The sequence below is a fragment of the Stegodyphus dumicola genome, chromosome 6 (assembly GCF_044657685.1).
Source record: "Stegodyphus dumicola isolate Sdum_Otavi_A_Nest chromosome 6, ASM4465768v1".
Lineage (NCBI taxonomy): Eukaryota > Metazoa > Arthropoda > Arachnida > Araneae > Eresidae > Stegodyphus > Stegodyphus dumicola.
Window position 1 is genome coordinate 228,016,439 of NC_140773.1, and position 24,302 is coordinate 228,040,740.

At 33.7% G+C, this 24,302-nt stretch overlaps 2 protein-coding genes across 2 annotated transcripts in view; both read left to right on the forward strand.

Moving 5' to 3' along the window:
- Positions 1-722, forward strand: part of LOC118185913 (DDB1- and CUL4-associated factor 13) — a 60,924-nt gene extending 60,202 nt beyond the window's left edge. The window contains exon 13 of the mRNA XM_035355880.2: positions 592-722. Within this exon, the coding sequence (XP_035211771.1) occupies positions 592-679 (88 nt within the window). The 3' untranslated portion in view covers positions 680-722. The remainder of the gene's footprint in view (positions 1-591) is intronic.
- Positions 723-16,771: 16,049 nt separating this feature from the next.
- The window catches only part of Naa15-16 (N-alpha-acetyltransferase 15/16), a 149,005-nt gene continuing 141,474 nt past the window's right edge, over positions 16,772-24,302 (forward strand). Inside the window, exon 1 of the mRNA XM_035353981.2 lies at positions 16,772-16,939. Within this exon, the coding sequence (XP_035209872.2) occupies positions 16,871-16,939 (69 nt within the window). The 5' untranslated portion in view covers positions 16,772-16,870. The remainder of the gene's footprint in view (positions 16,940-24,302) is intronic.

Below are 24,302 nucleotides of genomic sequence, written 5' to 3' on the forward strand. Positions count from 1 at the left end.
ATTGACATAGATTTAGTTTTGTAAAATTATCATAAACATGAGACCTTGACGATGTTATACACCAAAGAGATGAGTTGAACATGTCTTGCATACCATCTACACATGTAAATTGCAATGAATATTTTAATATCAATCAATATTTCTCTCATATTTATATATATTAAAATATATATATTAAAAAAACTATTATATATATTAAATATATATTTTTATATATTAAAAATATATATATTAAAAAAAACTATTTTCAGTATATATATATTAAATATATTAAAAATTTATTTTTAATTTATATATATTATATATATTAAATATTTATATATATTAAAAAAACTATTTTCAGTAGAGTATTTTGTATGCATTTAATTTATATTTCTTATCATTCTTTTTAATCTGTAGAAAGGAACTTTTGTCTTCTTGCTATATGTGAAATCACTTTTAAAGTTGTGATGAAAAATAATTCTTATATGTATCATATGAAGTCTTAAAAACTGCTTTATGCTATCTTTTAAAAGTTTTATGTCAAATTATTAAATTGTTGAACTTTTACCTGAATATCTGGAAACTTATATGGTTACTTTTTTCTCACAGGGAGGCTAATCGTAGAGCACATGGCAAACCTGGTACTGTACCTTATGTGAGTGAACGTGTTAAACATATAGTAAAAGAAGATGAATAATTGGAAATGTGTAAATAAAGCTTATTTTCATTTTGCCTTGTTATTAATGAAGTTCGAAGAATATATTTTACATTTACATAAATAATATTTGTTTTTCTCTATATTTCTTTTATTAGAAAGTCTTCAGAGTTTTATTTTAATGTTTTTTTACTATTTTAATGTTTTTTTTACTTAGAAAAAAATTTAGTCTTTATAAAAGCCATTTGTTTAATCATGATTAACATTTTGTATTTAAAACTCAATATTCAGTAAAATACTTATTAATGCACTAGAATTCCAAAAAAATCAACATTCCTTATTATCTGAAATGAACTTTTGTGGATTTAGATAGAAACACAGAGTTGTTCTCATCCGGGTTTTATAGTTTTCTTTGTAAATATGTTATTTCCTTAATGCAATTGTGTTTCTTAGAGTTATTAGTATGAAATAAGACATTTCTCAAATCCATCAGAAGTTATTCCACTGGAAGTAAAAGTGTATTGATTGATGTTTTTGACTATGCCTGTTTGTTTTGGGGAACGTAGTACTTTGAATCACTGCATCTTTATAAAATCAGTCTCATCTACGTAGAAGTTTTTCTTGTATTATAAAGATGTTGAGTGCCTCCTTATTAAGTAAGAACTGAAGATATTTTTCCTAGTTCCTTCCTTTATACATACATACATACATGTGTTTTTTAACTCTGTGAGAAAATACAGAGATATTCCAAAAATAATTAAATGTTCTTTTATATACACTCAGTTCTAATTCTTTTAATTATTTCACTTTCTTCAGTTCTTAAAATTGGCCTATCAGTTCTCACATTTTCTCATTGCATTTGATGAAAATCATTTGGAAGTGCAGACCCGTGTTGTATTTTGTCTCTTTATTCATCTTGGTATTTGCTTCCTTTAAAAAATGTCAAAAATTCTGAGAGATGTGCAAAACACTGTACAAATAATGATACTAAAAGTGTCAGTAAATTTCTTAGAATGATGCCAAATGCTCTTTATATTTATTTTGGAGTAAAACTAATGTGAAATATGAGCAAATGAAGTATCACAGTTACTTGAATACTTCTCCCTTTTGCATATATTTCCGTAGTTTTTTCAACAATTGATTTAGAAATTCCTAAACAACATAAAAGGTATGCATAAATATATTGTGTAAGTGATGTATACAAGGTGTCTCAAAAATGAAGTGACAAACTTTTAGTATAATGATAATTTTAGGTGCAGTAATTCACATTATATTGCATAGCAACCCATGACCAGAAATGCCAGGCTAAGTGGTAGCAGAAGTCGAAGATTGGAAAGGAGACAAGAGGGTAATTAATTTGGAACATGTATTGATATCATGAGTACAAATAGTGTACCAGATGAATACAGCTCTTATGTTACAACAGACACTAAGCATACCTGACACTGACAGAATATTAAATGCTGGACGCAATTGAACACACACCCAGAGGTTTTTTTTTTTTTTTTTTTTTTTTTTTTTTTAATTCCAGCAGCAGTGCAGATGAGGCTAGCCACAAGATCCGTTTCAGACTCCGTAGGATCATGATACTCAGGAACTCTGAGAGCACCCCATTGCAAGAAATCAAAATTCAATAAATCAGGTGAGTGTGGGGGACTAGGGAACTGGTTGGTCCACCATGCCAAATCCATCGATTTGGGAATGATATGTTCATATGCTTACAAACAGCCAGTCCAAAATGAGCAGGTTCCCCATCATGTTGGAACAACATGTTCCACCTTATGTTTGCTACATTTTCTGAAATATAGTCAAATAAACCAGGAACAAACTGCTCCAGAAAGATCCAGTAATTTTTGGTGGTTCTGTATGATTGTAATTGTTATAGCCTGACTAAGCGCTAAAAAAAAACCTGCTCAAACATTTACTGCAAAGTGATGTGCCGCATTGTGCTGCACACCATGAGGGTTCTCTTGAGCCCACAAATGTGCATTGTGCTGATTGAATGTGCTATCCCTATTAAATATGGCCTCATTAGTGAACAACACATAAGCTGGAAAATTCACATCATTAACACTTTGTTTCAGACACCGTGCGAAATGCACACATGCAGGATGATCATCGGAAAATAATAATTGTACCCTTTGGAGATGAAAGGCAGGTAAGCACTTGCCATTCCAAATACTCAATACCCTGCAACGAGACACTCTTAAGGGTAGGCAATGGCATGTGTGCTGGTACTGACATTAGTTTCCATGGCATCCATAAAACACATTTTCTTCCATAATGACTAAATGCATTGATCATGGTATGCTCTCGCTAGTCCTGCTGCTTCTTAGCCTGCCCTCACTTCTTGCTGCTTCTTAATGACAAGTACTTGCACAGATGCAAACACACTGCAGTGTAGTTGATGTCTCTGGGAAGCGTTCTTGATAAATTTGTTCATCAGCTTATTTATTGCTGTCAGCTATTCCAGGCACTAAATGTGTGTCTGCAAGCTCACCATTCGTGTGCTTGTTCAAATGAGGAAATCCTCACTTTTCCCTCTAGGAATCTCATGCAGACCACCACTTAGCGGTGTACAGTGACATTCATGGGTTGCTATGCAATTCTTTGGTAACTGGCAATATAAAGATATTGGCACTTTTGTAGGTCTAAGTTTGAATCTAAAAATTTAGGATTATTAGATGAAAATATGTAATGGGCTCTTAATTTGGAGACATTAATATGGAAAAAATTTGTTGTAAAAATTAATGTGTTAAGTTTCTGCCTCCAAATGTCATAAAGCCTTATCAAACCAGTGCGTTTTCCAGAATATAAAGATGAACTGTGTGAATTTTGATGGATGTGACGTGACTTTAAAAAACAATGTCCATCAAAAGAAAGTATTATTTACTCTGTCTCTTGTCCGGAAAAGTCCAACAAACATTAATTTGAATTTCTGCAAGTGTAAATTACTCATGTTCATCGATGATGAATCGACTGATGAATATTTTCTTGGTTTTGAACAAGGTTTGACTCCATTGTCAGACATCTTGGAATTATTTACATATTTGGAGAAGATTAATGTTAGTATAGAGGTGGAGGCTTGGATACATGTAGACAATATTGTTTGTCTCTCTCTCAAGATGGTGAAAAAGTAACTGGATATGTATTGGAAAATAGGGAAGATGAGGAGTAAAGGGAAGATGATGAAAACGATAAACAGAGCAAGACAATATGGAAAAAGGCTGGCAAAAAAATTGTGAATTTCATGAGTTTTGCTAAGAAATATTCATTGCTCTGTGCACATGATGTTATGAAGTTGCATTGTACACACAGCGAATTTTGTAAAAGTATGGTGATAGTCTTGTAAACAGTCAGATATTCAAAGGTTCAACCTTTTAGCTAGCGTGTACCATCTAAACAAAAATTGAAAAGCTTTAATACTGCGACTACATTTTATAATGCTTATTTTTCAATAGAAATATTAAATTTGGGGTGCACCATAAATGTTGCGACAAACTTCTGAGGGAATTAGGCCATATCATAATGATTAAGAATTGCATAGGAACCCATGCCCAAAAACGTCATTGTGCACTGCCAGGGCAGCTGTACAGCAGAGTGATAGTGGAAAGTGAGGATTGCCTCATTCGAGCGGCAGGCATAATACGAAGAGCTTGGAACGCTATATGAATGGGGAGCTTGCAGATATGCACTTAGTGTATGGAATAGCTGAGAATAATGGTAATGGGTGAGCTGCTGCACGCATTTATCCAGAAAGCTTCCCGACAGACATTAACCACACCACAGTATGTTTGCATGTGTGCATTAAAATTTGTGCAACTACGGGTCACTAAGGAGTGGCAGGATAAGTGAGGGCAGACCGCAGTCGACACGCTCGCTCGTTAGGTAAGAAAGTGTGTTGGATATCGTGAAGAGTAATCCAAAACCAACAATGTCATGCTTCTCAATTAAGAATATCTTATATCATGTCCAGCTTGTCTTGAACGTCGATTCCTTCCGCACCTTTCATCTGACTGTCATAGGGGAGTCACTGTCATTTCTGCCCTATGATCATCGTGAACAAGTGCATTTCTCACAGTGGTTTCTGCAAGAAAATGCCCGTGATGTTAATTTCCCAGCTTATGTGTTGTTCACGAATGAGGCCACATTCAATAGGGATGGCGTATTCAATCAGCATTTGTGCACTCAAATAAACCCCCTCACGGTGCGGTACAAGAGCGCTTCAAAGTTAATGTGTTGGCAGGTTTGATTGCCGACTTCTTAGTCAGGCCATACCTCTTACTATCAAGCTTGAATGTCATGAATTATCTGATATTTCTGGAGTAGATACTTCCTGACTTGCTTAACAATGTTCCACTAAATGTGAAGTGCAACATGATGGGGCACTTGCTAATTTTTGACTGGATGTTCATAGCCATTTGAACACATCATTCGTGCATCGATGGACTGGTCATGTTGGACAGGTTCTCTGGCCTCCCACGCTCTCCAGAATTATTGAGCCTTGATTTTTTTTTTGTGGAAAGAGCCATCAAAAGTTTTCTGTATCACAATCCTATTGTGTATGAGATGGATATCGTGGCAAGACTCGCCTGCACAACTGCTACAGTCAGAGACTTCCGGTGTGTTTAAACATGTCCGGCAATCAATGGTCTGTCGGTGTCAGGCATGTTTGTCACCTGATGGTGCAAATTTCGAGCACCTGTTGTAGCATTCAAGCTGTGGTACATCATTTGTATTCATGTCCAATAAATGTTTCAAATTAATCACTCTTTTTTTTTTTTTTTTTTTCAATCTTCTACCTCTGCTACCACTTACCCCTGACATTTCCGGGCTATGGGTTCGTATGCAATTCTTAATCCTTACGATGTACCCTACTTTCTCCAGAAATTTGTTGCAACATTTACAAAACACCCTGTATATATATAAAGTGGTGGCCAAAATTGTGGACACTTTTGGAAATTTTTATGTTTTTAAACTTTGTACGCTTATAGAAAATGTTACGTTTCGCAAAATGCAAACTTGTATATATCATTTTAAAGAGAATTTATTACTGAATTGAATACAAAACACAAAATTCAATTATTTGCAATACAAAAAAAAGTTTTATGTACTTTAATATAAATAAAAAAAAACACAGTTATGAAGTGGTTTGTAATGTCTAGTTTTCCTGGCCAATCACTGTTCTTGTTCTGAGAACCAATTAATGTTAATAACTGCCAGTAGAAGCTGACATCATGTTTACACTTGAAACAATTCATTATTTTGCTTTGTTCTGTAGAAGGAGGACCTGTTTCTTATACACTGCAATTACAAGTAGGAATTTTTGTAAAAATGTTTAATATTTATTCAAGAAGCAATGACATCAAATAAAAGAGTAGATTAGACACCTAGAAAGAGATGTAATATTATTGTGTTACGAGAAAGTGGTCTTTCTTATGCTGAAATTGCAAGATGGGTGGGTGGTTCAATGACTACATCTGGAGTTCGAAAGTTTTGTTTACGATATCACTAGACAAATTTAATAAAAAACAAAGAAGGAAAAGGCCGAAAAAAGTGCACCACATCTATTGATGACAGAAGAATAAAAAGACTATGTCTCCAAGATAGAAAAATGTCAGCAGCAGCCATCAGAAGTGATCTGAATGATGCTGGTGTTTCTGTCAGTTCAAGAACAATCAGGAGAAGATTAACAGATGTTGGACTGAGAGGTAGAATTCCACGAAAAAAGCCTTATCTTAATTTTCAGCAACGAAAAAAAGACTACGGTGGGCAAAGGAACACATTAATTGGACAGATGATCAGTGGTCACAAGTTATATGGAGTGATGAAACTAAGATATCGTTATTCGGTAGTGATGGGCGAAAATATGTAAGACGTAGAATAGGAGAAGAGCTATATCCTGACTGCATTCAAGCAACTGTGAAGAACCCAGTTATTGTTATGATTTGGTCATGCATGTCAGCAGATGGTATTGGTCGCCTTCATGTCATCGATGGAACACTGAATGCCAGAAAATACATTGACACAATTCTAGAACCAAAAATCTCTTTCCCAACAATGCTTCGTTTATTTTTCAGCAGGATTCTGCTCCTTGCCACACGGGCAAAATATCGAAAGAGTGGTTTCATACATAGAGCATTAAATTGTTGTCATGGCCAGGAAACAGTCCTGACCTCTATCCTATCGAAAATTTGTGGCACCGTTTGAAAACTCTTGTCTGAATGAGGCGCCCATCAAATAAAAGGGAACTAATTGAGGCTATAATTGTTTCCTTGCATCATGTAACAACGAAAGAAGAGCTTAAAACTCTTATCAGCTCAATGAAACGTCGATGTGAAGCTGTAATAAAAAATAAAGGGTACCCTACTAAGTACTGATAACTCACTGCAATCATCACTATCTAATGCAGCAGTTCTTATTGGGTTGCGAAGCATATTTTTTGGGTCGCGCTAAGTCAAATTAAAAAAAACTTTTAATATACAAAAATAAGTAATACCAACACTTACTAGAAGAGTTTTTTTCTAATACAAGTTATTCTCTAAAACAATGCATTGGTTTTACCGCTCTTTGCGAATAGCCTTCTAGAAGTGACATCCAATTTCTGTCTTATAGCTTTCTTCTATGAGGTGTTGGTAATACTCACGCCATTGCTTTACGTGCGCGCAGACACAATAAGGTTGTAGGTAACATAGTCATTCTCTGGTAGTGACACCTTTTGGTGGTGTTGGTGTATTTAATTATGGCAAAGCACACGAGGGCTATCTGCCTAAAGGGAGGGATGCCTTTCGTGGAGGACTTTCTAAGGGAAACTGGCTCGTATACACGTTACACATGGGGAAAACCACGAAAACGCAGCCAGCCCGTTCGCGGGATTCGAACCTCAGACCGAACTACCAGTGTTCAGCGTCTTTACCGCTCGGCCGCTGGTGGGCGACACCTTTTGGTAAAAATTAAAAGCGCTTTCAATCAGCTACTTTTACTTCGACTTTTAAGAAACCGGGGAATTTCCGTTGGTTGATTTATCGATTTAACTCATGTGAATAAAGAAGCAGATATTATCGATTTAACTCATGTGAATAAAGAAGTAATAATGGAAAATTGTATTCTGTTAATTTCTGTTTGCATATTAATGATATTTACGTAAAAAAGTTGCACTCCGCTGCAAGTTCTTTGTCAAAAACTCGTTTCTGTGTATTATGTTGTGAATAACAGTGGAATGTGTAATAATCATGAAATGTGAATACAAGTATTTTAGAAACAATTTTTGTCAGTTTATTAAAAGTGGAGTGATCAAGCTGCAGTGTGTATTGTAAAATTGTAATCACCCTAAAATGGCAAAACGTGAATACAAGGAAGCATTTTTAGAATTAGGGTTTACTTGCATTTATGATGGAGGAATGAACAAGCCGCAATGTGTCTTGTGCAGTGAAATACTAAGTGATGAATCGATGAAACCGAACAAACATAAAAGACATTTTGATGCAAAACATAAAAATTTTTCCTTTGAGGGAAAAGATCATACTTTTTTCGAAAGAAAAGAAGCCGATTTAAAAAGACAGCGTTTAGATGCACCAAGTAGTAATAGTTTTCTAATTTCTACCAAACAAGCTACACTTGCTTCTTTTTATGTGGCTTGGCATATTGCAAGACAAAAGAAACCCCATAATATTGCTGAAAAACTTATAAAACCTGCTGCCATTGACATGGCACGTATCATGTGCGGAGATGAAATTTCAAAGAAATTACAAAAGGTACCATTATCAAATGATACAATTCGTTTACGAATTAATGATTGTCATTTGATATTAAGAATGAACTTATTTCTGCTATAAAAATTGCTGGTTTATTTAGTATTGAACTGGATGAAACGACAGATGTAAGTAACGATGCTCAACTAATGGTTTACGTGCAGTATCAGGGTTAACAGATATACAGGAGGATTTTTTATTTTGCAAATTATTGTCAACAAAAACTAGAGGTGAAAATATATTTCTCATTGTCAATTCGTTTTTTAAAGAAGAAGGATTAAATTCGAATCAGTGTTTCAGTATTTGCACCGACGGTGCAGCTGCCATGACAGCATCTCAAAAGTGTTTTTCGACAAGACCAAAACAAATGAATTCACAAATTTTATCGGTTCATTGTTTTTTACATACACAAAATCTTGCTTCAAAAAATTTATCGCCCGAATTAAGTATCGTTTTGGATGAAATTATTACGGTAGTCAATTTTATAAAATCAAGATCTCTTAACTGTAGAAATTTCCGCGAACTGTGTTCAGAATTTGATGCAGAATACGAACATTTATTATATTACTGTGAAGTTAGATGGCTGTTCCGGGGCAAAGTTGTTCAAAGAGTATTATCATTGCGGACAGAAGTCGAATTTTTTTTTTGAGAGAAAAGAAACACCCATTAGCATCTAAATTCTCCGAGTTGAAGTGGATTACTCAAGTTGCTTATTTGGCAGATATTTTGTTTGAAATAAATAATCTAAATACGTCTATGCAAGGACGTAATCATACTATTATTGAATTAACTGAAAAAATTACATGTTTTAAAAATAAACTCAAATTATGGAGAAATAAGGTTGAAGTAAAGAAACTTGCTTCATTTCCGACTCTTAATTTACTTGTTGAAGACAAGAATATTAATATCACAGATTTTGAAATACAGAAAATTATTATCAATCATTTAGAAAAACTAATAGCAGACTTTGATCGGTATTTTCCTGCAGACCATGTTTTTTATTATAATTGGGTTCGAATGCCATTTGATTTTGACGTAAGTGATTTGCATGAGGAATTTGTTAATATTAATCAATTTCAAGAACAATTAATAGAAATTCAAAGTGACCAAGCACTTCGATACAATTTTTACAAAAACAATCAATCTTTATGTGCTTTCTGGTTAAATCTAAAAATTGAAAAGCCAATAATTGTTAAAGAAGCCCTAAAAGTATTATTGCCCTTTTCAACAACATATATGTGTGAGGCTGATTTTTCGGCTCTCTGTGTAATCAAAAACAACCACTGGAACAAGTTAAATCCAGAAATAGATTTAAGGTGCTCCTTGACAAGCATTCAACCCAGGTTTGCAGATCTTTCAAAATGTATTCAAGCACAAGGTTCTCATTAAAAGCGTATAAAATGTTATTATAAGATTAAATTTCAATTATTTTTAAAAAGTTCTAAATTTATTTAGTTTGGTCAATAAAAATATTAAAAACACTTGATTATTTATTAAATTTTTCTTGGATCAAAAGTACTTTTGTTTAACTTTATTATTATAAAAAATTTGTAAGTTAAATAAGTCATCATTGTAAGATTAAAGGTTTTTACAAATATGCTCTAAAATAAAGCAATGAAAAAACTTTGACTTTTTTTGGGTCGCGGCTCAAAAAAGTTAAGAACCACTGATCTAATGTATATCGATAACTATTATCGTTTAACTCTTTTTGTATTGCAAATAATTGAATTTTGTGTTTTGTATTGAATTTAGTAATAAATTCTCTTTAAAATGATATATACAAGTTTGCATTTTGTGAAGCGTAACGTTTTCTATAAGCATACAAAGTTCAAAAACATAAAAAATTCCAAAAGTGTTCACAATTTTGGCCACCACTGTATATATGTAAAATATAAAAAAAAATACAATGGCTTTGCTCTACACAAACAGGCAACCTCTAATTAATTTTCCGCAATTTAGGATCTCCTCCTAGACCTGTACCTTCGAGAACATTTTAGCCTATTACGAAACAGCTACTATAAATAACGAATGCACGCCATTTTGCGGACAGAAGCTCGCCTCTCTTCCTGTGTTGCTGCTTAAGCTATCTTTCCTTTGTTAGAAATGGTGATGACGCAGAAAGTTTAAATTCAATCGTAACCGTAAATTAGGACTCACTTTTAATTTGTTCTGTATTTATTTTTGAAATATAATCTAATATCCCTGTTCACACAGATAGATTGTGTAAAAATGCAATAAAAATTTTATAGTTTGAAATTCCTTTAAATTCCCCCCCGGGCGAAAGCATTGTAAGAAGGCGGCCTTCTTAGAATGCCTTCGTGGTGTAACGACTGAGACACTCGACGCGTATTCGAGAGGTCCCAGCGAGGGCATTGCTCATTTTTCATCTCTCCTGCTGTAAAACAAAAATGCTAATGTCTCTACAAAAATGTTGGAACTGTACTGGACTAGGACATGCACGAAAACAGCTTCATGTGCTTCCAGTTCAAAGGACGGAAGTATGATGAAAGAGCAATAGGGAAACTAATAAGTTGCCATCTCGAGGGGCAGAGATTGCCGTATGCAGGACGTGCGCCATTCAGCGATCTTCAAATATCTTCTTTTCGCAGCGGAAATCTGCAATGGAAAATGATTATAAACAGAAATTTTAAACAATTGCTTATAGAAAAGAAGGAATTACCAAAAATAAAATTTTGAAACTCTCTCAAAAATCCGAAAGTTATTCTAGAGAATTTACACTGTTAAATCTTGCATGAGTGATGGTATAACTCTTTGGCCTGCTGTACTATTTGAGGTAGTTATTAAAAATATATTTCCAAATAAGCCCAAATGCACACTACCGGACATTTAAAGTGCAACACCAAGAAGGAGTAACCCGAAAATTATGCAAATTTCAGGTTAGACGCACGTCACCAAATTATGAGAATTATATTAAATGCCCTGCTGTGTGGCGCACGTTGAAGATTTAAGGGAAGGAATGTTAAGTTTTCGTGCCGGTATTTCAGCTAGGGAAATCATCATAGAAAATTTTTTCTTGTCTACGCGTGTAATAGCAGAGAATGCCAGGCCGTGGTCAACGGAGGCAGTTCTAGAAGACAAACGATGTTACGAAGAGTGTGGTGATCGGACTGAGAACGGCAAGTCTCAGCTGATACACACCTGGACTCAACGGTAGCTCAATAAAATGCTCTTCAAACATAAAATACCTAGGATTTATCCTCAACAATAATCTCTCTTGGATTCCCCACTTAAAAGAACTCAGGAAAAGATGTATCGCACTCACAAACACAATGCTACGCACAACAGGACTGCAGTGGGGAGCACCACCATGGGTGCTTAAGAGGTGGTACCAAGCAATAACAGAAAGAATTGTTCTCTACGGTGTAGCGATTTGGGGAAATACACTCAACGTAAGCATGCGTAGATTACTTCTGTCCATGCAAAGGCTGCAACTCTTGCTCATCTGCAAGGGCTACAGAACTACTTCAACGACAGCTCTGCAGGTTCTAGCAGGAATTCCTCCGCTAGACCTGCAAGCGGAAAGGGAGTAGTTAATTGCAAGAGTGTTAAGGCTAGGTGAGGATGGAGTTCTATGGGAACAACACCACTTTGCTGAAGACTTTGAAAAACACAAGCCAGTGACTCAAGGACATCCGGCTGAAACACATCTAAAAATGTGTATTCTAGGCCACTATGTGACACCAAAAGATAACCACACAGCTATATTTACAGATGGCTCAAAAACCGAGACGGGTACTGGCAGTGCCTTCTGCGTTCTAAAAGGTAATACAGCTGTGTATAAATGGAAAAGAAGACTTGGCAGTAGGAACTCAGTATTCTAAGCTGAGCTGGCAGCACTTAAAGCAGCAATTAATTATGTGAAGAGGAACAGACTTCTCCACATTGCTATTTACAGTGATTCTGCCTCTAGCAAAAGTAGAAGCCAGTATGTCCAAGAAATTAGAAAAATCCTCCTCAGTCTTCCACCATCAGAAAGACCATGCCTCACGTGTGTTCCGGCTCACGTGGGCATTAAAGGCAATGAGGAAGCAGACACCCTGGCAAAAGAAGCGGCAAAGGAGGTCTCAAGAACAGAACTGCCAGATAAATTACCTAGGTCTCATCTCAAAAAGATCACTCTAAAACAACTGATAGACAGATGGCAAGCCAGATGGGACACAGCAGATACAGGAAGGAGAACGTATATGTTATTCCCAAAAACAACGCTAGAGTTAAACTGCAATAGTGGTAGTCAGACACAGTTTTATACAGGTCATGGCCCATTCCTGACCTATCTGCATAGATTCAGCCTGAGTGACACAGAAAGATGTCAATGTGGAGAGGTGGGGGATCCAGACCACTACGTCTTCCACTGCACAAACACGGCACAGTACCATATAAGAAAGCCAAGTCAAGCTTACTGGCCACAATGGGCGGCAAATATGAGAACAAACAAAACAGCAAATAAAAAGCTGCAAGCGGTAATCAGCCATTGTCAGAGAAAGTATTCTCTAATACGACGATAAGTGTCCCCAAATAGAAATAATCAAGTGCTTAGCGCTCTGAATCATAAAATGTATAAATCAAACTAAATCAATCTGGGCACACACCTCGAACCTCTCAACCCAAGACTAACTTAGATAATTAGGACTATGGCAACAACCTGCCTATATTCTTTATAATGTTTACTTTTGCAATTAATGTACAGGTCTAAGACTCGCAAGACCAGATCGTGCCAGTAAAATCTTCAACAGCAATGAGTTTTTCCTACACTTACTAATCGTGTATTTAAATTACAAGTTTGTGATAAATAGGTTCAAGAAGGGCAAGGTCAACGTATGTTATCACCTCAAGTTTATGAATGATATTATTATTGGTATGGTATTTTTGCCTTCTTAATTTTAATAAATATTCAACTTTTTATGCAAATTTTAGGGAAGAAATATCTGTATTTATGTGATCAATTGCATGTTTGAATCTCTTCCCTAGTGATCAGCATTACGTGCTTAATTATGTTTTGTATAAATTATGTGCATGTTCTAAGGTGATAAAACTAACTATGGAATTAATGTAGGTAAGTTTCTCTTTGTAATTATGTATCAGCATTATGTATTCAAGTGTTTGGAATCAGATATCAGTTTTACTGAGTATGGTGCTGTACTTTTCTGTTTATGTTCACTTTAAAGTACTCAAGTCTGTATTTATTCCTTCTCAGCATGTACTATGAAGGTCAGTTCGTACTTGGCTAGGATTTAGACTACATAGCAGTACTTAATGATCAGTTTTATGTATTATGCTTATCAGTTTTATTTTTAGTTTTCATGTATTATGTATGCATTTTTAAGTGTTATGTATGCAGGTTTTAAGTGTTATATGTAGACTTTATGAGGCTCTTAGCCGTCTATTCGGCTGCGTTCCCGGAGCAGGATGGAGCAGAGAGTAGATGGTTTCTGCCAGGAAGATAACACACTGTGAGGCTAAGGCCAGATCAGTGGTCTTCCTTGGTGGCGCTCACTCACTCACACACCTGGGTGCGCCCACAGTGGTTGGGACAAGGAAATGTGGCCAGAGTGACGTCAACACGCGGGGATCGATGCATTCGTCGACAAGTGGTGGCGCACCCGCAATCCACTTCTACCTCCATTCTGCAGCATGTTCAAGACACCCTGGATGTTTCCATACGGACTAGGACCATTTGCTGTAGATTGGTGGCTAGTAGCCTGCACTTGCGGCGTCCGTTAAGAAGATTGCTATCGACACCACGTCATAGACGCCAACGTCTGCAATGGTGCCAGGCTCGAACGATGTGGACGACGGAATAGCGTAGGTTCGTAGTCTCAGATGACTCATCATTCTGTTTTTCCAATGATAGACGCTGCGTACGAGAGTGGCGTCGATGTTAAAACAGGCCCAATCTAGCAGCAATTGTGGAACGCCCCACTGAGCGGCAGCACATCATAGGTCCCAATTGCATACGACTCGAGGTCACCTCTAGTTCGTATTCAGGGCATTATGATGGCCTAACGAAACGTATATGATGTGCTGCAGCCGATGATAGTCACCTACCTTCAAAAAGTGCTAAGTGTCCTTTATCAGCAGGATAACGACCGACCACCCAATGCTCATATCAGCCAGCGTGCTCTGCAAGGCATGCAGATGCTTCTCTGGCGATTGTTCTCTCCTGATCTCTCACTAATCGAAAACATTTGGTATGTGATTGGACGCCATTTGGAGACCCTGCATTGCCACGTTCAGAAGAGGAAACTGTGGCAGATCGTTGACAGGGAATAGAGAGCCATTCCTCTGGACAACCGCTGTAGTCTCATTGATTTCTCTACATAGACGTGTTGCTTCGTGTATCGCCCTTTAAGTATTGTCTTGAGTTCAGAGACTCACTTGAGAGCGATGGACCTAGTCGGAAGCCGTGCTATAGTGCTTTGCAGGGAAGCTGTCTTCACCGTTATAGCCTGAAGGCTGTGTTGCTGATTTTTCAGCATGTTTATCGAGTGTTTCGACGAGTGTCTTCAGAACTGTCCTGTGAAATACTAGCCAATAAATTATGTTTGATTTTTCATTAATTACTCCAAATCCAGGAACCTGTAGAACTCAACAATATTTTGAATCTGCATTTAGAAAAATATGGTAATCGAAGGTGAGGAAGTTATTTGGCAAATGATATTTGTGAAGAATTCATAAATATCATTAATAGATATTTAACTACGTATATAAGCAGAAGAAATCAAATTTCAGTAACTTAATACAGCTTTATACTCGATTTTGTACCTGGTATTTCATACACTCATTAACTGAAAATCGGTATAATGTACGTATTGCCAAGTGGGGATGTAGAAGGTTTTAGAACTTGTACGAACTCAAGAGCATGCAACATCATCTTTAGAAGATTAGGCACTGTCTACCGTCGCAAAATTAAGCATCGTTATTATACTTTATCGAGGGTAAGCTATGACAACCCCGCTAATCTGTCAAGGAAGTACTCAGGATTCCAGGCTCGTATTAAATACTGTTGTGTGAGTTTGCGCTTACGTTAATCATTCTCTAAATTTAGTAGGCAGACAATATAACGGCAGAACGTGCTCGTAGAAAGGCAGTGTACAAAAGTAATACAGAAAATTAAAAAATATTCTTTTGTTTAAATTTGTGAAAGTTAGAAAAATAAGCCCAAAGAAAAGTTTGAAGATTTATAAAAATTACATAGATATTTTTGTGTGGGTTCGTTATAGACTGAATGCCCAAGTCAGATAAAAGGTTAATAAATGTTTTTCTTATGTAAAGAAATACTACAGAACGCTGGATTTTCCCTCAGGGATATTCGTACAATATCTCCATATCACGTAATATAACCAGTAGCTATACTTTAAACTACAAAAAACATTAAAATACAACGCAATGGCAAAAAGAAAGCTAATCCGATCTCACACGAAACTCGAAACAATAACAGCAGCAGCTAACGAAACAATTGAACTGAGATGTTCTCTCTCTGGCTTTTTTTTATAGCTTTTTATCATTCGCGAGAAATTTCTAGTGATTTTTTTATTTCATTTATTCAATTTCAATAAAAAATAGCAAGATGTCCATTTATTCAATGTTAAATTCACGTGCTCCTAGGATTCCATTTCAGTCTAAATAGTTTTCATCCCCCCCCAATGGTGGGCGCTTGCCTATGCCAGGAACGGCCACTACTAAGGCCATATGTGGTGGTCTCTTTGTTATGGAGGCACTTAATAGGTGGGTCCCTATTGCCTCCTATGAAGGGACAGACAATTTTACATCCCTGCCTTCTCCGGGATTCGAACCTGGGGCCTTCAGCATTGCAGTTAGGCTTCCCTAATCTCTATATCTTCTGGCCGGCTTAAATAGTTTTCATAAGGGGTCCTACAACTTGTTCTGTTCCACATGTCTCGGCAAAAGCTGGCGAGTATTATTATTTTTAGCATTTTTATAATGTAAAGCTTTGTCAATTATATTATTTATTTTCGCTACAGATGTATTTAAAGACTTTTAAGAATAGATATCCCATCCATCGGTACGTCCGTCCGTTCGTCCATCCATCCATTCATCTTGTTTTCAAAATAACGCAAGTTTTAACATTGTTTCAAAATCTGTGTAAGATAATTTTTCTGATAAATACCGAGAAGAAATTTTCTGATAAGTACTAGAAGTTTGACATTATATATATATATATATATACTTAGCCATGTATGCATACTGAAACAGTTTCATAGTTTAGAAATTATTGAGGAGTTATTAAACTTAAGTGCATATTTCAAGACTTATGACTTACTTCCGTTTCCGCTATTCGATTTCCGTTTCCGCTATTCTCTATATTTTTCACATGTTTGGCAACCGAATTTTTACGTTTATACCAACGCCATTTTGGTTCGAACCACGCGGTTGTGACACGAGTGTCGTGTGGAGTACTGTAAATACATACTTTCGCATTAAAATATCTTATACATCTTGCATGAAAACTATAATGTCTCCAAGTCAACCTTTGCCTCCGAAGGAAAATACTTTATTTAAACGAATTTTGGTAAGCACGTAATAAATGATTTGACCTTAATGAATCATATTTTTTCAATTACGAGTTGCATAAACATCCAGCGGCATCCGATCAATTTTTGATGCGTAGATTCATATGCATCTATAGGGTGGTTTCACAGTTTAAATGAAATATAAATTGTAGGCGAGAAATCAGAAAACCTAAAAGTGAGATCATAACAATAATTCCTTGTATCAAAAATACGAAGAGAATCACATGGTACACAACTCCTCCTATCGAGTATGACCACATTTGGCTGCATGTGTTTTTTTACACGAGTGTAATAAAAGTTAATATAATACATATTTTATAAAATCGGAGTGTGAAGAATATGCCGGGAAATTATGCATATATTGACTATGTTGCGTTTCCCAGATTATCTTATAAATTGCTTTTAATGAATTTACCACACACTAAATATACTATTCGGGTGTTCAGTATGTTTTTCCATTCTGTTTTACCGTGCTATAAAAATGTGTATCATTACATTTTCCCTCAATTTTAGGCCTTGACTATTATAATTTCGACAAAAGCAGTGGGAAAGTTTGATGCTAAGTATTATATATTTCAACGAGAATTTTAATAGTAGAATTAAGGACAATATATGTACATGTATTTTTTTCATAATATAATACACGTTTTAGATATTTTTCATCGAGGGTAATTTCAGCAGCATTTTAAAATATATTAAACAGCTGAAATATGTGCGTCTTGTGTTAGACTTGGTAGTTTTAAATGTTTATCATCCCTTTGCTGGACAGTGACAAATACAATGTTTCATTTTTATTTATTTATTTATTTTTTTTTTTTTTTGTATGTGTACTGAAGGAAGTTTAATTAAATCATTATTCTTGAATTGGAAATTTTAAAATAAAATCGTACTGTCTGATTTCTAGCAATGCATAGGATTTTAATAAAAATGTCCCAGTTGTATTCTGCTGTCAGAATTTATTTAAGAAATTTACAGCTTTTTAAATTCAATAACAGATGTCTTGAATTTTTTTAAAAATTTACATGACAAGTAAATTTGGGAAATAGTTTACTTGCGAATTTTGAAATAGTAATATAGAAGCTGTTAAAGGGTTTATTTGTGAATTAAATCTTTACAAATTTTGCAAGAAAGAGTACATCTGTTCATTGATACATTTTCACCCCTTCTTTACTGATTCTATCTCTTAAAAATTAAAGCTTCACAGTGTATAAACATGTCTGGGAAAAAAAAAAAAAAAAAAAAGGGATTACATGAACATGATATATTTAAAAGCACAATCACAAACCAAAATTACTTGAAAGCAGTTTATTTTTTTATTACAATTCTAACAACAACTCCCCCCCCCCCCAAAAAAAAGGGGAAAAAGAAGAGGATAAAATGAATCGCTTACCTGCCTAATAAGAATTTAGATTTTAAAATGATGCAAAATGCATGTACCATATTTTAGTATATTGCAGATTGATTATGATTTGAAATGTGAAATTTAATTTTATATGTCCATTATCTTTTTGTAAATTGCTCAGATAGTCCACTTGAAAAAAAAAAATGTGCATTTTTAAACATTTTAATAACTTTTATTGATTTGCTGATCGTAATTTTTAAGGATAAATGTGTTTATTTTTTGGTTATATATTTATATACTAGAATGAGATCTGCTTGACAAGTCTAAAATGAAACAAGTTCTCAATAAATTCATCAAAGATTTTTCATTTTATTCTGCTTTTATTTGATTTAATAAGTAATATTCCGCATTTGAATGAAATGAATTTTTTGTAATGTTAAAAGTATCAGAAATTGCATTGATTTAGAACCTTAATTATGCTGGTTTCTATTTTCCAAATGGAGTAATTTTTACTACTTCATAGAAAATTAAATATCTTAAATAATTTATAGGGTTTTTTTTAAAAAATATGGTATGTGCACTCGAGCAGAATTCAGATTTTGTTCAGGCTTAGAAGTGTTAATTGTGTAAAAAAATTGATACTCTTCCATTATTAAAATGAGATTAAAAATATATGTATGTATATGTCCATATATATAAAATTCAAAGTTTTAATTCAGATTTTTTCTGTGCTTCCACGCTGCTCAGTGGCATGCAGCACAGGGAAGGAAGGTGAACCTCTCTCTTCGAGATAAGAAAATATGATAACTGCTTTAAAAATAATTGGTGACCTCAAAATTAACGATTCTAGATTTGGTGCTGTCCCCCTAATTCATCTGTTCTCCCAAATTTGAGATCCTTCTATGTTATGTAACAACCTAAGATTAGCCAATCATAGCTTGTCTCTACAATTACATTGGACTACTCTACTTACATCTATAAATACTCTTGGCACAAAAAACTACATCATTCCTTTCCTTAGCTTCCACTACACCAACATCCATGCTGTTTTTCTTCCCCATCCCGAATGCCTACATTGTTTCTTTAAAAAAACAATGTACATAGAAATTTATCATATTTAATTATGATTTAATAAGTGTTTGCCAAATTTATTGGATATGTGTGAAAATAAAAATTGGTGATTTGTCAGAATCTAGTTTCGTTGTCTTCGTGTCTTCTTGGTTCTCTGCCAGCACAACTACACATCAAAATTATAACATAAGCTGTTAATTATTTTAAGAAAAATACATTTAGTTAGTATTCTAATTAGCATTTTAATCAGTATAATCTGGTCCTCTATTGCTTCATTTAAGTATGTAAAGATAAATCCTGAATTGTAAAAATATAAGTAAAAATTTTAAGTGCTGAAAAAGTCGTTAATGTCAGTCATTGCAGAGTAATTGACTTGTCAAGGGAAACAAACCAGTCTGCTAGCAATGAACAGTAACACAATTAACTGAGAGTGTTTCATTTTTTTACAAGTAAAGATTAAATTATTATTTTGTTAGAGCTAGATTATAAGTTGAGAATAATTAATAGAAAGTAATTAGTCCATTTAAGCCAAAAAACCTGTCATAAATTAAATAAAAAAAATAAGTTAGAAATTCTTTTCAATTTAAGTTGAATTAAGTTAATTTAAGAAAAATTTAGAAATTCTTTTTAATTTAAGTTAATTTAAGAACAGAACTAAATGAGATCCTTACTTAAGAAAAATATTCCCCGACACTTTCATATTTAAGCTCAAAATCAGAAGTTATACATTTCTAAATTAAATTTCAAATTCAAAAGAAGATCTAAATTTACATAATCTTTTAAATTAAAGTTTAATAAAAAATAGTTATTTATATGTTATAAGAGCAATGTCAGGAATGAAATTAAAATAAACTTACTTAATTGCAAAATTTAGAATGAAATGGCTGGAAATGTAATTGTACTCAGTGATGGAATGTTAGAGGGTTTTCATAAAAAGTGTTCTCTGTTTTAGATAGGTTAGCCTTAAATTGGTGAGAAAATCTTACTTTAAATTTAAAAGTTTCCTGTAGACAACATATATTTAAAGTAGGCTGGTACAAAAATAGCACTTAAAGCTGCTCTTAGATTATTCTAAGTAAAAGTAATTATTATAAGTAAATCAATAAGCCTGAAACTTGTGCTAAAGCTGCTAAGTAATAAACTAATAATTTATTTTTAGAAACAGTTTTTCATATATTATCTCCAAGAAGAAAGAAAAGAGAAACAGAAATTCAATTAAACCTATAAAATTATTATTAAAAAAATTTAGTCAATATTCTAATTTTAGCATTTTAAATCAATATAATCTGGACCTCTATTGCAGTAAAACCAATTTAAATTTGTAAAGAAAAATCCTGAATTGCAAAAATACTAAATTCAAAAATAAAAATTTTAAGTGCTGAAAAAGTAGTTAATGTGGTATGGAAAATCCCATCAACCACAAGAGATGGTGCCAAAGTTAGAAAAACCCATTTACTAAATACAAGAAACATTGTATTCTTATTTTTCTTTCAAATTTATGGCCTTGATAAAAGACTGTGTGCCCAAACTTCTCTCAGGTAGTTATTCCAATTTATAACAGTCTTGTCACTTAACTCTTATTCCTCTTTTCCCCATTCAATAGTTGTCAATTCTCTGCGCCAACTATAAATGAATCAGAGTGCAGTCAAAAATGAAATAGTAGAACCTTCAAACCACGTTCCCTTTTGAATTGACACTCTCTTTGCACAAGCCTTAATATTGCAACGTCATTGCTGCTCAATTTTTATATAAAGCGCCATTTCGTGGTCATTAACACATTTTTTTTTGGCCGGCAAGATTATGTAACTTTGGAAATTCTTAACAGCATGCTTTTCTGTAGCCGAAAATTGAATGCATTAAGAGAAAATCAGGTCTTTTTTATGAAGTGTAAATGTGCTATAAATTTTGCTGTACAAATGTCTCATGGTGCAAACATTTTTCAGGAAATGCCTGAATCTATTAGTCAGTTCACTGTTTTGATGCCAGTAGTGTTACTGAAGATGTAACACAAGGGATAAGTACTGATACTAACAAAAAGGGGGAAAGGAGGCAACAAATATATATACTTCATTGAGCACATTCTTATTCATGTGTCCCTGTCGTAAAGATGCCAGTTAGCTATTGTTTATCAAGAAAAATAATTCAACAAGGATGCTTGCAGTCATCTAAAAATAGTTTTTAGTTTTAAGAAAGCAACTTTCCTAAGTTTGCCAATATACTGCTCGCTAGTAAGATTTTCATTTGGTTACCATGTTTGGGAATTATTGCTCTCCCTGTTACATGCAATAATCTGTTATTGTGCTATGTGAAAATTCTCTCTGTTTATTTTCCCAATTTCTGTCTTAAATCTCTCTCATTTTCTGCAACACTTTTATGACGTTAGATTCTATTGCAAGGTGCACATCATATGTTTTTAGAATTTCACTTTCTTCATATGAAATTTTCAACAAGTATTACATAAATTGTGATATAATTAAGAAATAAATATTAAAATATAAATTGTCATATGCAAGATTAAACTTTATGAAACATTAAAAAATAGATTTATTTAAAGCATTTCTTATACAGTCAAAAGTCGTTAATTCAGACACCCATAATCCGAACCTCAAAGCTACAAAATTTCTGCGCATGCGTCATATTGACGCATGCGCATAAGTCCTTTACGGCTGCGAATATGCGTGTGCGCAAAATACGTTTACGAATGCGCGTTTAATGTATTCGGCCTATTATTTTTTGCAGACTGTTAGAGCAATTTTATAAAAGTAAGCTTGAACTTTCGATTATGTCAAATAGAATTTCTGATATATATTTACTAATATGTAAAGGATCTACAAAGCGAAAGTATGTTTTGAAGTCCATTAAACAAAAAGTGGAATTGCTGCAAAAAATGGATAAAGGCATATCCTTTGTTTATCTAAACTTTAATGTTTGTTTATCTAAACTTTGTGTATCTTTAACGCTGTGGCGCGGAATGGATTGGAAGTTGATCTGTCAGTACTATCTTCAGGGCAGATGTCTTATTTGGCTTATAATTCCTTACTAAATGTAGTATTTCATCTCGATGTACTCTGTCTTTGATATGATTTAAATCAAATTCCTCGTCATTATAATTCGCTTCCGATAGCGAAGAAAGTGACAGAGGTTATTGAAAACGAAAAAATTTCGTTTGACAAATTAGTTGGTATTCTCGACACAGCAATTATAGAACTTGAACAGCAGAACTTTATAACTGAACAAGAAATTATGTCTGTTTAAAGAGAATGTATTATCACATAAAAAACCAAGCAACTTAAACAACTTACATTGAAAGAAATCTTTAATAAAGTAAACATATAAATATTAAGCTTTTTTTTTTTTGTAAATTTTGATACGCTTTAGATCATAATTGTTCTTTATTTCATAAATTACGGTTTCATATTTTTAATTTTATAATTTCTGCATGCCATCTTACCAGATTTAAACTGATGATCTATAATCCGGAATCGCCGAAGTCCCGACGAGTCCGGATTAACGATTTTTGACTGTATGCTTATTTTCCAAGTAGTACATACTTTATATTGAATTTTAACTAAACATTGCATATAGAATACTGAAAAACTCACATTGATATCAGATTAATTTTGATTGGATGATTACTGTTATTCTTGCATTAATGCTTATTCATGTTTGCACTGTAATTAATTTCCATAAAGATGTGATTTACAAATTCACTATTAAAAAGAAATGCTAAATATTCTAAAGCAAAATTATGCTTGCCATCTGTATTTTCATGCCATTTGTGACGTTGAAAATTGAAGAGACTCAGTCAGTAAATATCATTTTGTTTTGCTTTGAAATTTTCTTCACTATTTTCATTTTGCAAATTTTAAATCAGCTAAGAATCAAAAATTTCAGATGCTGTCTCAGCCTCCTTTTAAAAATTTCCCATGCATGAATTATCTGTTTCATTACTTAAAAGGAATTTTTGAAATTTTCTCTTTCTGAATAGTACTTCAGTAACTGAATTATCACCATAATGTAAAAAGAATATATCATAAAATTCTCCCTCTTTGTGTAGAAAACTGTAGAGTACCTGTGCTGCCATCTGTATGTAGTATCACCCAATGGTCTGAAAATGGTGAGCCTCAAAGCAGTTTTATGCAGCGCATGAAAACATTTTAATTATGCATTTATCTTAAATATAGTGCTGCAAACATTTTAGGATTTTAGCATTTGAAGTCTGGGGTTGTTTTCATAGTCATTAAAAAGAGCATGAATAGCACATCAGAAAATCTTTAAATGGAGCTAGTTAATTTACCAGCGTAATATAAATTTTAATCAAGGATTTGAATATACAGATTTGATTGACTTTTCTTTCCTACTTGGTCAAAAGATTGTTTCAAATTTTTGCACTAAGAATAATCACTGTATTTATGAATACATTTATATGTGAACAGCATTTTTTAAGTTAAAAATTAAGAAAAGAACTCAATTGCCAATGAGCATCTACAGTTGGTGATAATAATTTCAAATAATAAGGCTAAAACTTCAAAACTTTTTTCAGAATTGAAATGCATCGAGTGTCAAGCTGTAATTAGAAATAAAGAAGTTTATAGTTATTTACATACATACGTGCGTATTTTTATGTATGCATTGAAAAAATAAGTGAATGATTAAACTATCATTTTCTCTTAAGTTTTTCCCATCAGCAAAGTTTTCCCTGAAAATTTTCATAATTTGTGTATTTTCAGTTTAGGTTATTTAATGATTAATTAAAAATGCTAGATTTATTTGAAATAAATGTTCTGAAAATTTTAATATTTAGTTGTTTGAATTACAATATTTCTAAGTAAATTGAAGTGTAACCGTCAAAAATGTCTTCAGACTTTAAATTTAAATATTTTTTTACTTTTGTGATATTATTGTTTATGTATGTTCTGATAAATATTTGGTAAGCAAATTTTAAAGTA